At 34.6% G+C, this 15,697-nt stretch overlaps 2 protein-coding genes across 4 annotated transcripts; one reads left to right on the top strand and one right to left on the bottom strand.

Annotated features, from left to right (window-relative positions):
• Nucleotides 1–1,425: 1,425 nt before the first annotated feature.
• LOC129875944 (protein RETICULATA-RELATED 3, chloroplastic-like) lies at nucleotides 1,426–3,258 on the top strand. Its single transcript, XM_055951196.1, has 2 exons — nucleotides 1,426–1,639; nucleotides 1,815–3,258. The coding sequence occupies exon 2, from the start codon at nucleotides 1,832–1,834 to the stop codon at nucleotides 2,906–2,908; it is 1,077 nt and encodes a 358-aa protein (XP_055807171.1). The 5' UTR covers nucleotides 1,426–1,639; nucleotides 1,815–1,831; the 3' UTR covers nucleotides 2,909–3,258.
• Nucleotides 3,259–3,484: 226 nt separating this feature from the next.
• LOC129875943 (probable LRR receptor-like serine/threonine-protein kinase At1g06840) lies at nucleotides 3,485–14,302 on the bottom strand. Of its 3 annotated transcripts, none has more exons than XM_055951193.1 (21): nucleotides 14,140–14,302; nucleotides 13,942–14,054; nucleotides 13,032–13,182; nucleotides 11,687–11,758; nucleotides 11,497–11,568; nucleotides 10,891–11,034; nucleotides 10,728–10,799; nucleotides 10,513–10,584; nucleotides 9,915–9,989; nucleotides 9,585–9,653; nucleotides 9,398–9,466; nucleotides 9,128–9,199; nucleotides 8,935–9,018; nucleotides 8,745–8,813; nucleotides 8,105–8,610; nucleotides 7,851–8,006; nucleotides 7,457–7,740; nucleotides 7,210–7,261; nucleotides 6,234–6,484; nucleotides 4,950–5,084; nucleotides 3,485–4,469 (listed from the first exon to the last, which is right to left on the bottom strand). In XM_055951193.1, exons 2-21 carry the CDS (start codon nucleotides 14,042–14,044, stop codon nucleotides 4,119–4,121), a joined length of 2,859 nt encoding a protein of 952 aa, XP_055807168.1. In that variant the 5' UTR covers nucleotides 14,045–14,054; nucleotides 14,140–14,302; the 3' UTR covers nucleotides 3,485–4,118. The 3 variants fall into 3 exon arrangements, with proteins under 3 accessions (XP_055807168.1, XP_055807169.1, XP_055807170.1); XM_055951194.1 differs by having other exon boundaries at nucleotides 14,144–14,302; XM_055951195.1 differs by having other exon boundaries at nucleotides 14,175–14,302.
• Nucleotides 14,303–15,697: the final 1,395 nt, after the last annotated feature.

Raw genomic sequence — 15,697 nt, 5'->3', positions numbered from 1 at the left:
ATTTTGTATGATGATATTTAATTATACACAATTTTAAGAAAAATAACTTTTTATGACATTTTTATACTTTTTAGAATCTAAACAGGAGAAAATGGGCGTACAATGATCTGATCTCGTGTATTATTTTAACTTTTAAGATATTTTACGTATAAAGATTAATATAGTTTGAAATATTTGATATAAATTTTTAAAATATATAATAAATTACAAAATCAAATGACCATATACATGTATGCCAAATTCCGAAAAGAGTGAAATGTATAAGAAAACAAAAAAGTATATTTTATTAAGTCTAAACAAAATTTTGTCTCAGTAAAATTGATTATGAAGGTGTTTGGATTGACTTATTGCATATGTTTTTGGCTTTTTTATTTTTTTTATTTTATCTTTTGTGGTATTTGAAAGAGGCAAAAAGCATTTCTAAAAGTTGGAATTGAATAATTTCAACTTTTTAACTTTTAGCTTATAAATATTTTTTTTTAAATTAATTCAAATAACCTCTAATAGTTAGAGGAGGATATAGAATACTTATCCAACAAACGAAGAGAAAATAAGAGCACAAATAATAATTATTTGTACTGATTTAAAATAGAAAAGTACATTACTATTTATAAATAACTAAAAAATATTTATCACTAATATAGATCCCAAAGTATTCAATAATAAAAATCTTAAATATTAAATTCTTAAGACTTAATTTCTGAAGGAAAACTTATATATATATATATATAGTATATTAAGAAAATATTTACTAAGGACACTTATAGTACAGTTTTAATATATATTATCGAGAATAATTTATAAAAAATATATACAATACACGTTTTATTATAGATAATACATTTATCACACATTTTAATATATTTATAATATTTTGTGTCAATTTCTTATCAAACAGACAATATATTTTAAAACACTTATAATATATTTATATTATATACATAATTTAATTTTAATAGATAACAAATTTATCATAATTTTTCTATTTATTTCTATAAATAAAATAATAAATAAAAAATATCTCTAAAACCAAAAATAATTTTTCCATTTCTGAATCCACCTAGTAATTAGTTCAAAAGCCACCAACCTTGAGCAATATTGTAGTAGGTGCTGATTGATGACTTCAAAGGTCAAACCAACAACTATATTTGCCATTTGCCATCATTAAATTCTACTCATTTTGGGTCCAGCGGGTCATTACCAGCACCTAACTCAAATTAAATATTCTCTCATTTTTTATTTACGTGATATTTTTTAAAATTTCAATAATTTTTTAAAAAGTTATCATTTTATTATAATTTACAATATTTGACTTTCCAAATTGGAATGATCGGACTAGTTTTGTTCCTTATTTGTTTTGCTGGTACGTGCAAGTTTGAAAGAGATCCTTATTGCAGCAAAATACTTAGACCGTCCATTTGTTATATTCCCCTGTTTTTTTTTTCTTTCTTTAACCTCGGTCCTGCCGTCCTGTATTTAGGTTATAAAGATTCCCCCTTATTTATAATCTCTCCATTTTCATGCAGATCCCCATTTTAGTCCCAGAGTGTAGCCGCTGCTATCTTTTTGCTCTACTCATCATAGATCACTTGATGTGCAGCTCCTGAAACAGCTATACTCACAGTAACTATCAAAAAAGGTAACCCCGTTTCCTTTTCTTGATTTATTGTTAACTATGTTGCATCTTTTTTTTTTTTTTGTGTGTGTGTGTATGTGTATATATTTTTTGTTTGCCAGAAACAAGACCCCTTTCTTGATCTTTTAGTGAATCTTCATTTGTTTACTATTGATTCCATTTTTGATCATTTTATTAGGTTGGTGGTAGAAGAAAATGGTGGCGATGTCTCAACTTCGTTATTCCCCTCTTACGGGTTACTATCAGCATCATAATCAAAATCGTGTTTCGCCCAGATTTTCTGATAATAGGTTCTCTTTTAACCCTTTAAAAACTGGCTGTATTGCTTCTAAACAATTGGATCACCTCAAGTATCAAGTTCCTTGTGCTGGTGGAGGTGATGGAGGAAGTATCGGGATCGGAAGGGGCAATGGGGGTGGTGGGGGTGGGGGTGATTGGAGTAAGGGTGGAGATTCAGATGATTCAAAGTCCTCTTGGGATGGTATTGGACCAATTGGTGCTTTTGTTAATGGCTGGAGATCAAGAGTTGCTGCAGATCCACAGTTTCCTTTTAAGGTTCTTATGGAGGAATTGGTTGGTGTAAGTGCTAATGTTCTTGGAGATATGGCATCAAGGCCTAATTTTGGGCTTAATGAACTAGATTTCGTGTTTTCGACACTTGTTGTTGGTTCGATTATGAATTTTGTGTTGATGTATCTGTTGGCACCAACTGCATCTGCTTCGATCCAAACTCTCCCTTCGATTTTCGCCAATTGTCCACCGAGCCACATGTTTCAGTCTGGTTCTTATGGTTTATTGAGTAGGGTTGGCACATTTGTGTACAAAGGAACTCAGTTTGCTGCAGTTGGATTTGCTGCAGGGCTTGTTGGGACTGCACTATCTAATAGTTTAATCAAGTTGAGGAAGAAGATGGATCCAAATTTCGAAACACCAAACAACCCACCTCCAACACTTTTAAATGCTGCAACATGGGCAATACATATGGGTATCAGTAGTAATTTAAGATATCAAACTCTTAACGGTGTTGAGTTTGTGCTAGCTAAAGGTCTTCCTCCTTTGGTATTTAAGACCTCGGTTGTTGCTTTGAGATGCGCAAATAACATTCTTGGGGGAATGACATTCGTCATGTTAGCAAAGCTCACAGGATCACAGAAAGCGGATAAAGCAGATGAAGGAAAGGTTGTTCGCGTTGAAGACGCACTAGTTGGAGAGAAAGAGAGGTTGCTGGACCAGAATGACAGTATGCATACTGCTGATGCTGCTTCAAAGTGATTATATCAATATTTGTTTCAAATATACACCAATCCAAAACCGGCTCCCTCCCTCCCTCCCGGTAGAGCCATTTCCCCCCTGTTCTATTACTATGATCTATAAATAAAAATGAACTTTGCTGTCTTTTGAGTCCAAGAAATAGTCTTTCCGACTTCTTGTTGGAGTTAGTCACCATGTCTAACTTTGGTTCTATGGAACAGAATAGGAGTTTGCTGATATTGATTCGAGGATTGTTTTCTGTTCCTTAGTGTGGTTTAAGATGAAATGTTATGTGATCTAAAGATAACATTACTTCAGAATTATTGTATGGTATGGAAAGGTAGCTAATGAGTTTTCCCTGTTTTCTTGTATGAGACTGCTAATGTAACCATAGCTTAGATAAAATTTCTCTTTCTGGTAATGACATAGGATCACAAGAGCGTTCATCATTTATATATATAGATAAAAAAAAAAGTTGACCTTATATATATATAGTATGATTTTCTAGCGATGAATCCCCTTCCGCCCATTTAGCTCTGCCTTTGTCTGTTGGTTGTCAGTTATTTTGAGGAATTGGTGGGTGCAAGTACCTTGCAAACAAATAGCAGTACCTATTGTTTGATGATGCCATGTTAACAACCCAATTTTTGGATTGTGAAAGCATAAACATATACTGTACTAGTACCCCAAAAAAGGGCAGCGTCTGGTGCACAAACGGGTCCGAGGAAGGGTCACATCTCTTTTGGTGTGATGTAGACCGTCTACCCTAATGGTTAGTACTAGTACATGTACAAATCCTAATGAGAAGCTGCCTCTCTTCTAGTAAAGCTCAATAATTGAGTGGATACAACATTAGTCAGAACTCAGAAGCTATGTTGCTCGGACTCTTCAAAAATGTCAACGGGTGCGTGTCGGATTCTCCAAAAATAGTGTAGTTTTGGAGACTTTTGGAGAATCCGACATTGTGTGACATCAAAAGTGAAGAGTCTGTGCAACGTAGCTCAGAAGGCTATGATAAAGTGGTTCTTGTTTACAAATCCGTGAAATACATGTATAAAACAGAAGCTATATGCTATAACTCCCTATTAAAGGGCAGCCCGGTGAGCTCCCGTTATGCACAGGGTTCGGGGAAGGGTCCGACTACAAAGGTCTATTGTACGTAGCCTTATCTTGCATAACTCCCTATTCTACATACTAATTTTTCTAGTACAAAAGATGAGCAACTACTCTGTTAGCGAGGCATAGTAAGACTGACGCCACTGATACTGTAACATCCCGACACATTGGAGGACGATAAAAACGCATCTCTGCTAGTATCAGTAAATGAAGATGATGACTTTGGTTCGTTATATTTGGCTTTAGAATCTACTGAATCGGTGTCAATGTCTGGCATCATGTTGAAAATAGACTGAATAGTCTCCAGCTCCCTGACTACATCCAACATTGAAGGTCTGTCTTCTGGTTTGTCTTCGCAACACTTGAGGGCCAAATCTACAAACTTTTCCACACATTCGGAAGGATAAGGTCCCATTGTACTGTCCATGACTGAGAACATCTTCTCAGAGCCATGAGCCAAATTTACCTGCCATTGATGGTTCAAGGTTATCATTCAATATTTCCAAAAGGGACTATTAAACACGGTAGAGTGCTCTTTTGGCAGCCTATATGTCACAAGTTTGAGGCGTTAAGCTTTATAGATGTAAGGGAAGATTGCGTAAATTATGTTCACATTTCCCCGATCCCTCCCGGCATTAAGCTTCCTAGCAGAAATGGAAGAAATGATTGTGTAAAATATATGCTCACGTTTCCCCTATCCATTTGCACCATACAGAATGATGGGTTCAAACACCAACATATGAAAAGCACTAAAATATATCAATAAAAGTTTAACTTCTAAAAGCATCATTTCAAAAGAGCAAAGTGCAGTGTGAAGAACTAAGAACATTACAAGATTAATTCTTGAATCGGTTGGATTTCACTTTGTATGCGCTTATAAATCATGTATCAAACATATGCATGCGATAAGACATGGAAATCGGGAAGTTGACAATGAAAGAAATACCTCACGAACAATGTTTTTTCCATGTGAGATTGGACGCATTCCGGTTAAGATTTCTAGAAACACAACTCCAAGGCTATAGACATCACTTTTATCTGTCAATTTACGAGTCAAAAAATATTCTGGATCAAGATAACCCTGCATATACAAGTGAAGTCTCAATACATCAAATTTAAATGATACTAGTGAGGTCAATAGAACATAATGATGTAGTGAAAGAGAGTCCGGAGCCAGAAGGACAATTTTTTTTTTTGCAAAAATTCCAAATTTGGGATGATACCAAAAGGGCAAAAACGCATGAGGCTATGCGACTTGCCCTTTTTCCGGTAACGTCCGTCAGTCCAACGTTTAGGGTAAGACGCATGGCCCCATGCGACTTACAAGGCGTAGGGAGCCCTGCGACTTACCTTGAGTTGTGGGCCCATGTCCTTCTTCCCACCCCACCCCACCCCATTGCCCACGCCAACCTACCCCATTACCCACCCCAACCCCAAATATTTTTTATAAATAAGTTTTTACTTATATTTAGTTCCAATTTTAGTTTTAATTTATATTTTTTCGATTGAATCAATCAAGTTAGTATTGAAGGAATAGATCTAACTCACATCAATAGATGGAATTCATCTTTACGACATGTATGATATCAAATTTAGGTGACAATAAAAGATTGCATTGAGGGAAATTTGGATAAGAACTTGCATGTCCTTATGAAAATAATTTACAATTTTTTAGTAGAATGTGAAAAATAAGACAAAAGGTATTTAAAGGAAAAAAATAAAATACAATTTCAGTTTATGTAAGATCTATTCCTTCAATACTAAATTGATTAATTCAATAGAAAAATAAAAATAAAAATAAACTAAAACTAAAATGGGAACTAAATATAAGTAAAAATTTAAAAAAGGGCAGCCCGGTGCACTTAAGCTCCCGCTATGCGCAGGGTCCGGGGAAGGGCAAATATAAGTAAAAATTTATTTATAAAAAATATTTGGGGTTGAGGTGGGTTGGGGTTGGGCAATGGGGTAGGTTGGGGTGGGGGTGGAGTGGGAAGAAGTAACAGGGGCCCACAACTCAAGGTAAGTCGCAGAGCTTCATGCGCCTTGTAAGTCGCATGGGGCCATGTGCCTTACCCTAAACGTTGCACTGAGGACGTTAAGGGAAAAAGGGCAAGTCGCATGGCCTCATGCGTTTTTGCCCTTTTGGTATCATCCCAAAATCATTTGCCTTTTTGGAATTTTTGCAAAAAAAAGTTGACCTTTTTGCTCCGAACTCTAGTGAAAGACTTACAGGTGTTCCCTTCACAATAGTTGAAACATGATTTGGTAGTACACCTTCATCATCCTGGACAGGTGCAAGCCTAGACAATCCAAAATCAGCAACTTTAGCTGTCATTTTAGAGTCAAGAAGGATATTGCTGGCTTTGATGTCCCTATGGAATATTGGTGGATGAGCTTCTGTATGGAGGTAAAGAATGCCCTTTGCTGCACCTAGCGCAATCTCCAATCTTGCACCAAATGTCAAAGTTCCTCTACAATTAACTGTCAAAAAATGATATCAAGTGTTACAACAACAAAAAAAACATACCTAGTGTAGTCCCACAAAGTAGGGTCTGGAGAGGATAGAGTATACGCAAACCTTACCCCTACCTCAGAGGTAGAGAGGCTGCAATCCAGAAAAATATAAGAAATAGCAGATAGTAACAAAAACAGTAGATAGTAACAAAAACAACAGATAGTAATATAATAGTAACTACAACAAAATAATATGGTAGTCGAAGTAAATTTTAAATTTGCTAGATCTGGTTATTGGCTGTTTTTAGGTGATATCCATATAGACATACAGTTATTAGATCAAAGTTTGCTTCTTGACATCTGATATCCATTTATATACATAAAAAAAATATACTTAAGAGCATATATCACCAGTCTAATGTACCAGTTCAAAAATACTACTACTATTTGTTTAAGGAACATAGAAGGTGGCCTAGTGGTAGAAGATTTGGAGTAACAAACTTGGCAATCAAAGTTGGAACGCCAACAGAGGTGATCCATCTTCCTAAACCTTGAAGGACAGAGTTATCTAATATTTGTGCTAGTGGGAGGTAGTGTGTATTCAATGGATTAGTCCAGCAAACTAGCTCAGACAACACAGTTATTAGAAGAATGATAAATATCAAATTTCTCTCCCTGGTTCTATAGCTGCCCTAACCAAAAATAAAGATAAGGATAATGGATCAGAATAAACCAGGGAATTATTTCCTTACCAGAAAGCCAGTTTCGCAAGGTTCCATTGCACATGAATTCATAAACCAGCATCTGCAAATACATAAAACAAGAACACACTAATTGATTCACATGGATGATATACTAAAGAGATGTCATAACGAATGAAAAAAGATTGCTATGGAGCAAAAAAGAAGCTATAGCATAGAATTTGAGCCTGAACTACACATATGCCCGGGGAAAGGATCAACATGATTTGGAATCTTGAAGTTTTGAGATTTATGATACCTGTTCTCCTTCTTCATCACAGTATCCTAGCAATGAAACTAGATTCCGGTGATGTAACCTTGATAACAAAGATATCTCTGTCAAAAATTCCTTTTGCCCTTGTACTGATCCTTCTTTTGCTCGTTTGATAGCAACAACTGTTTTGTCAGCTAAAATTCCCTTAAAGACAGTCCCATATCCTCCTTCACCAACTTGATTTGAGTTATCAAAGTTGCTAGTGGCCAAGCTCATTTCTCTGAAAGTAAAGCTTCTAATGCCATCCAATTTTATAGAGAGCTTTGCGGCTGGCATTATAGAATTAAACATTTTATGCTCGTCAATTTTGCGTGAAGAATTGAAAGAAACATATTAAAATAAAGTAAAGATAGCTTATAACCAAAACGAGAGAACTTACATAGACGTTTCCTTGATAGGATGCTTCGGTATTTTGCATGTCGTCTTTTGATTAACACAGTTACAATTGCTGAAACAAATGCAGAAAAAACACCTGCTACAATGATAGTTATGATAGGACCTTTGCTTGTATTTTTAGCTTGTATATCAGGATTCACTGCAGCAAAACACAGATCATATGATAAACCAAAATTCTGAGGAAGGAAGATACTAATCATGCAAACGAAGATCAATAATGATGCGCTGAGAATTTACAGTAGGAATAAGGTCCCAGCAGAATGAAGTTAAGGAGCTCATAAGGTCCAAAAAGGTCAACGACAGAGATTTCCCAATATTGCAGAATGTCGCTGATACGAATGACCTCACTTCTATTAAATGTACTGAACCCAACTGTTGGGAAAAGCTTCAATTGCATTCGGAGACGAGGTCCTTCTTCCCAAGAATTTGACTCGATCAACATTTGGTAAAGGTCCAAATTAAGATCTCTAGTCATATACTGCTCAAATTGATGCACATATGGATCAAAGAAAGAAAAACTAGGACTTTTCAGCCGCCATCCAACTATGAGAGGTGAGGCACAAGTGCAAGGAATAGGTGATGCTGGAACATATTCATAATAATTATCCTTTGGGCATGCATGAATAGGACAAGCACCAGGTACACTTGCTGAGTTATTTGTCTTATCTGTTCCAGCTTCAGAGCCACAGAACTTGACGATGTTTCTTACATTCTCATTTCTGCAGACGGGATTGCCCTGCAACCTAAAAATTGTCTGATATCATTAGGAGCAGAAAAATCGCCAAAAGTTGGCACAAACTACTTACTGAGGCACATTATGTCTTTTATAATGGCCTCTCTTAGGTTTTGTCACTGAATATGGAAAAATAAACCTTACCTTAGAGTGACATTCAGAGGAGGTTCAAGAGTACCCAAAATGTCTGAAAGTGAATTATTCCGAAGATCTCTAGTTTTGCAAAGAAGATAGAAGGGTTAAAAGACTCCTCCATAAAAAAACAGACTTCTGTTTAAATTATAGTACATTTCATATTAGATATTGGATATTACAATTTGGCATCATATCTTACATCAACAGCGACGAAGTTGACGTAGACTTGTTTTGCCAAATGTCTGTAGAAAAGGAACCATTCAAAAGGTTGTTATCCATTGACCTGTGACAAGGCCATTGAATCAATTTGTTATACACAAAATTGATCTTTAAAATGGTTAAAGAAACAGTACTAAAGAGAAAATATTACAAGACACAGTGAAGGCCCTCACAGTTTCTGCAACAAAGGAAGAGACGAAAAACTCTTCGGAATAGATCCATCAAGACGATTGTGTGACAGAATACTGCATGATGAGAATGTATGACAACACATTAGATTAGGGGAAATGATAGGAAAAACACAGAGAAATGGACAATCGTGATAAAAATTATGTTTAACTTGTCTTGTGGACCTTGGGCCTAATGTGGGACTCTTCACAACATGAAATAATGAACTAACACAAAATATGGCTAAACTAAGAGCATGAAAATAGAAAGCATACATAGCTGTCATATTGTTGGAAAGCTTATTCTGTGGTATAGATCCAGACAGTTCATTCCAGCTAAGATCACTGTACAAACAGTAAGCAAGAAGTGTAACATTTTAGAAGATCTTATGATCATGTAGCATGAAGTATAAAGGTCACAATCAAAGGAAACAGAAGAAACAATTTCAAAACTTGAACTTACAGATAGTGTAGACTCTGTACTCTGCTAAGATCAGGAATGGATCCTCGCAACGTGCAATTTCTGAGACTTCTGCAATATTATCAGAAGCATTGCATCTCCATTTGAGTAGGTGACAGTAGTATTCAACTTTACATGTAATTCTATCTACAAGACTCGTCATAATAAGATGTCCTGAACATTCTCTTTCACATACATTGTGCACAATGCGTAATTGCTTATGTTTATACATATTCTTTACTATTGTTTTCCTTCAAATATAAAACTTTTAGTGTTGAGTCATAGAGGATAAGAAAAGAACAAACCAGAGGAATTTTTTCAAGGAGCACTTACAGTTTCACTAATGATGACATGTTTCCATAAGAAGCTGGAATCTCGGAATGGCTGAAATTGTTGTTATCAAGTTGTCTGCATAAGAAAATTCAGAACTTCATCATAAATTTCACCCCATGCACTTCTCAGTGGAATTGCAAATGGTATAGCAGTTATTGTATGACATGAAAAGGTTCTCAATTTGATTGGAAAACAAGGATTACTATATCTGTCTTATGTAAAATCAATCTTTTAGTATTGGGTATTACAAGCAATAATTATCGATGAATTTTATAATTAACAGAACTTTAGAGGGTTCTGAGGATAGATCTGTAAGGAAATGTTCTTCAGTTTCAATTGTTCAATCATTTGCCAATAACACCACTTCAAGTAAGACAAACATAGACAGTCTCACTCATAGTCAGTAAGGAATCAGTATTCCTTCAAATTTATAACTAGTTACAACAGAAAGCTCAGTTTAAAGTTGCCCCTGAAGAACGATTGTTTCTTGTAACAGACTAACAGTATAGTTATACCTTTTGAGCAAAATACAGCTGATGAAAGTTGCATATGAGGTTCAATATATGCATACCATATAAGTGTGCGTGTAGGGACATACATTATTCGAAGACGCGGGAGTGTTGAAATCTCAGGAGGAAGGTGTCCTGAAAGATTATTGTTGTCTATTAGCCTGTTGAACAAAAAAAGTATCAGAAAACCATTACTCCGTTAGTTTACTGGCATCAGCAGAGATAAAGGTCATTTTAGAAGTTACAAAAATGTGTTTCACCCTAGTCTCTTTTGAGATTATGCATGTATATCTAAGAGACTTACATGTGAAGCAGAGTGGACAAATTGGAAAGCTCGGGAGGGATTTGACCACTCAGTGAGTTGTTGTTGAAGTGGCTGCAGAAACATGATATATCACATAAGATTACAAAGTTAGAACCTTAAGACTTGTTCCAATGTTTATAACAATCAAATGAGTTGCACTCACATATGTTGGACACTGTTTAAATTGGAAAAGGATTTAGGAATTCTTCCAGATATCTGGTTCTCGTCTATCTGGAATATTCTCAGGTTCGGGAGATACCCAAGCTGATCAGATAAAGATCCTGAAAGTCGATTTCCAGTCAAGAGCCTGCATGAACAATTCCAAAGGGATTAAACCAATTGATATAGTCATGATCTTTCCAAGCATTAGGCTTTACTTCTTGATATAATCTTTCATTAAGCACAATTTTCAGGAGAAATTCAAGAAAAAAATGTTCCTCTATTCTATCCAGTGGCTGATGAAGCATGTAATTAACAGGTTCACCTGAACTCAACATTTTCGACAGGAACCACAGATATATATGTGATAAACCACTAAAATTTTAAGAGTATTGAACTTTGAACCCCTAGTTTTGAAAATGTAATGGATTCAGTGGCAAGAATGTAAAGATTGAAACCATCAAACTTAAATCATAAATCCAAATATGTCTCTATCCAACATAAAGTATATCTCCATCATAGCAAAATGGATATCCAGATCTTTTCTATGAGGTAATTTCGGGTTCAAAACATTTGGGGTGAGTAAAAAATCAAGAAGATGGCAACTTACAGAAGTTTCAAAGGCTTGATGTTTCCAATTTCTTCCGGTATACTCCCGGTCAAGTCATTCCACATGAAATTTCTTTCAGTAAGAGAGTTACAAATATAGTAGTTAGTAGCATAGATAGAAAAAAAAAGTAGTTAAAACTCTACGATATCTTATTATCAATATATCTGTATAATGATGTGCAACAACTCACAGAAATTGAAGATGAGATAGTTGTCCAAGCTCAGGTGTTAAATTTCCAGAAAGATTCATAGCCATCATACGGCTGCACGAAGGAGGAATATGCTTAATGCCATTTCACTCACACAAGAATACAAGATAGTCATAGTAGTAAAGACACATCTTTTGCTAGAGTTCATAACTAATTACTTTAACTTATGAGATAACTTAATTATTCATAGCAAATTGTTGAGCTGAGTTTAAATTGGTTTTGATGATTAACAAACAACTACAAAAGAACCAGGTCCCTTGGAGATACTAGTTATGCTGCTAACTGGATTGGAAAAGTGTTATGCAGATATCGAAAGAACCACGTCTGTTTTTTGCTGTTAATGCTAGAGGAACTCCAATTTGAAACATAACGAAAGGTAATTTCTTAACCACAACCAAAAGCAGAAGGGTAAATTTAGACCTTTTCCTGAAATATTCTTACACGTGAAATCCACTTGGTCTGCCGCTCTGGAACTCGATTAAAGATACAAGGATGGGCTAACATCAAGGGTATTTTTGATGGCCCAAAGTAGAGGTGCACATAATTTGGGTTGGTTCGGGTTTTTCAAATACCAAACAAAACTTTGCTAGAGTAAATTGTATTTGAATCTACCTAATTACAACTACAACATGCCCAGTGGAATCCCACAAGTGGGGTATGGGGAGGGTAGAGTGAACACATATCTTACCACTATCTCGTGGAGGTAGAGAGGTTGTTTCCGAAAGACCCTCAGATCAAGTGCAGCAATTTCAGGCATAAAGAAGAAGAAACCAGTGACGAAAACATAACAACTAATATGAGAAGCAGTGTACAGCCTAAGAAAGAATATGAACGACAACAAAATAGTGCAGTAGCCACAACCCAATAAACAGATGATGATAAGCTAGAACTACAAGAATATGACTTGTATAACGACAAACACCAACAAGTCTAAACCCACGAAAGAAAGGCAACACTCCACTACTTACTAACCTTCTACCCTAATATACAATGTCCACACCCTCCTATCTAAGGTCATGTCCTCGGTAATTTGAAGTTGTGTCATGTCCTGTCTAATCACCTCTCCCCAATGCTTTTTTGGCCTACATCTACCTCTCCTCGTGCCTACTATATTTAACCCCTCGTACATCCCCACTAGGGAATCTGCGCATCTCGGCTTCACATGTCCAAACCATCACAATCTGGCTTCTCTCGTCTTGTCCAGCACGGAGGCCACTCCTACTTTATCCCGGATAACCTCATTCTTAATCTTTGAATTAACCTAATTAAGAACAAAAAAGTTTCTATCTTGAATGTAAATTATAAAATAGAGAAGAATATAACATACAGTTCCTTGACATGCAAGTATCCATTGGCTCCAACTTTGTTGAAACAATGAACTCCAGTCCAGTTAGATGTACATGGATCACCCTTCTCCCAATCTTTCAGGTACTTCATATTATCAATCAAACCATTCTTTATAGATACCAAAGCTGATACTGCAAAAAGAATGACACCTTTCTAAATTTGAAAACAATTTAACTAGAATGACAAACTTTATAAGCCACATCAATATTATGGATGTTTAAGATCACAAGTTTCAAAACATTTAGAAACACACGAATGTTATGAAATCTTTAAGACTACAAGTTTCAAGAGATTTCATTTTTTTCTTGAATTTCATGCTTAATTAAATTACATCAAACTAATAATTGGAACGGAGGGAGTAATTTTTACGGCATTGAAAAAGAACAAGAATTGGAGAGAAGGAACTAAACTCATTCCAGACTCCTGAGAGCTAAAATTGGTGTTGTGTCTGATAATTTGAGGTAACTAAAGTGTTCGGCCATGAAATGTCTTCACTTTTTTCCGGAGTTGAACCCCGAATATATAAACACATTTGGCCATAAAATTTAAGAATTCAACTTGAAATTGAATTCGAGAATTTGAAAAACAACAAATAAGTGTTTTCACCTTTCACTCCAAATTACTTACAAAAAGTCAAAATTTACAGATTTCACAATGAAACATGGCCAAACACCCAAACGTATAGAGAAATGGGATTTGGCTCTTCTGCATTTTCCCTTCTATTTTCATTTCCTCAAGTTTTTACTTGAATGAACTAATGACACATATAAAATTCCAAAAATGTACCTATCTAGCTACTTAGATACTTATTTTATGAAATTGGCAGCAAATTAAAACCCTCTATGCACCCCAAACATATATAAATTAATGAAATTGACTTAGCTAGGTACCTTCAGAAGTATCAGTAATTTGAGCAACTGCAAAATAGTTCAGCATAAAACAACAATAAATTGCTGTAGTAAAAACATATCCACAATATCTTACTCTTTCCATCTTCACCTCCCTACAAAAATTTAATATAATTAGTCATTTTCAAATTCTTATATATGAAGCCAGAAAAGATATAATTAAACTCTATGAGTTCAAACCTACTAAAATTGTTGCAATTTGAATAAATTTATACTTTCGCGTCAAAGTATTGAATTCAGATGAACTAGCAGAAGAGAAAAGGGAGAGAAAGAGAGGTTCCCAAGAAATCCTAAAAGTTTTGGATGGATTAGTGTGAAAATAGTCTAAATACTCATATATTATGAATATGAGAGAGAAGTTCCATGTTGATGATGATAGGAAAATATACTATGCATGTGTTTTGGTATGGATAAAATTATTATAAACTAAGTTTAGGTATTTGCTTACAAATTAATTATTTTTTTAAATGTTAGGAAAATCAATTTCTATATACACTTGGACATTATTATCATTTTTTAATACTTAAAATTCTCATTAAACTATAGTTTAGTTTATTATTGTTATTATTTTCAATGTCTAATAAATTAATCATGTTTTGTACAAAATTTAATATGTTAGATAAATGACTGACTTTTTCCAGATCATTAATTTAGTGAAGAAAACACGAGTTTAGGTGAGAAAGGGTTGGCATAGAGGTCCTTGTCGTTTTTCCTTTAACATTAAATACTTAAACCAAACATTTTTTGTGATAATATAGCTTAGAGAATACAGCAAAAGAGTTGATATATTTGTCAAAATAAGATGACTTATTGGTGTTTGGACTTATATATAGGAGAAATTAATTGAAGTCTTTTTGAGCTGTTGGCTGTTGGCTGTTGGGGATGCTGCTAGCCGACACCAGAGACTAGACAGACACCAACAAATTAAGAGTGATAGAAGAATGGATAAGATTCCAAGGTTTTTGATCGAGTTTTGAATATAATTTTTTTTTATTAAAGAAGGCTTTTTTTAAAAAAATGAGTTAGTTTGAAGATGTTTGAGAGTAATTTGGATCATTGAGTTGATTAATTCTTATCTTGATATTAAAGTTTGACCATGGTGGAAAATTCACTCAGAAAATAGTGATCTTTTTAGCAGTCATGACTGCTTTTGTTATAAGTTAATGCTTGACGGCCAAAAATTAATTTGATGACGAATTTTTTTTTAACGATCTTCTAATGTATGCAAGTACCAAAGTTGCAACAAGCAAAGAAGAAATCCATAAATCGTACCATGTGTTATGACGTATATTATTGATCGGATTTTAAAAAAGATATAATTATTGATATTCTAAATTTACTGACCGACTAATCTGAATTCACATGGCCTTTAACATCATCGATTTCCAATTTAGTCATAACGTAATGACGTATATTATTAATCGGATATTCCTTTTTTATATAATAATTGGTATTTTAAATTTATTGAGATTAATCTGAATTCTCATAGCCTTTTATATCATCGATTTTCAATCGACTCCTAACGTAATGACGTATATTATTGATTGATATTTTTTATATATATAATAATTGGTATTCTAAATTTACTGACCGACTAATCTGAATTCATACGGCCTTTGACATCATCCATCTCCAATTGAGTCCTAACGTAATCAAGCATTTTGAATGATACACACTTATATTGTCAAGGAAGATGATCAAGCATTTTGAATGATATAATACTTATGTTGAATAGAGG

Source organism: Solanum dulcamara, chromosome 12 (assembly GCF_947179165.1).
Source record: "Solanum dulcamara chromosome 12, daSolDulc1.2, whole genome shotgun sequence".
Taxonomy (NCBI): domain Eukaryota; kingdom Viridiplantae; phylum Streptophyta; class Magnoliopsida; order Solanales; family Solanaceae; genus Solanum; species Solanum dulcamara.
Note: the sequence above shows the minus strand (reverse complement) of the source record. Positions and strands in the feature narration are given on the sequence as shown.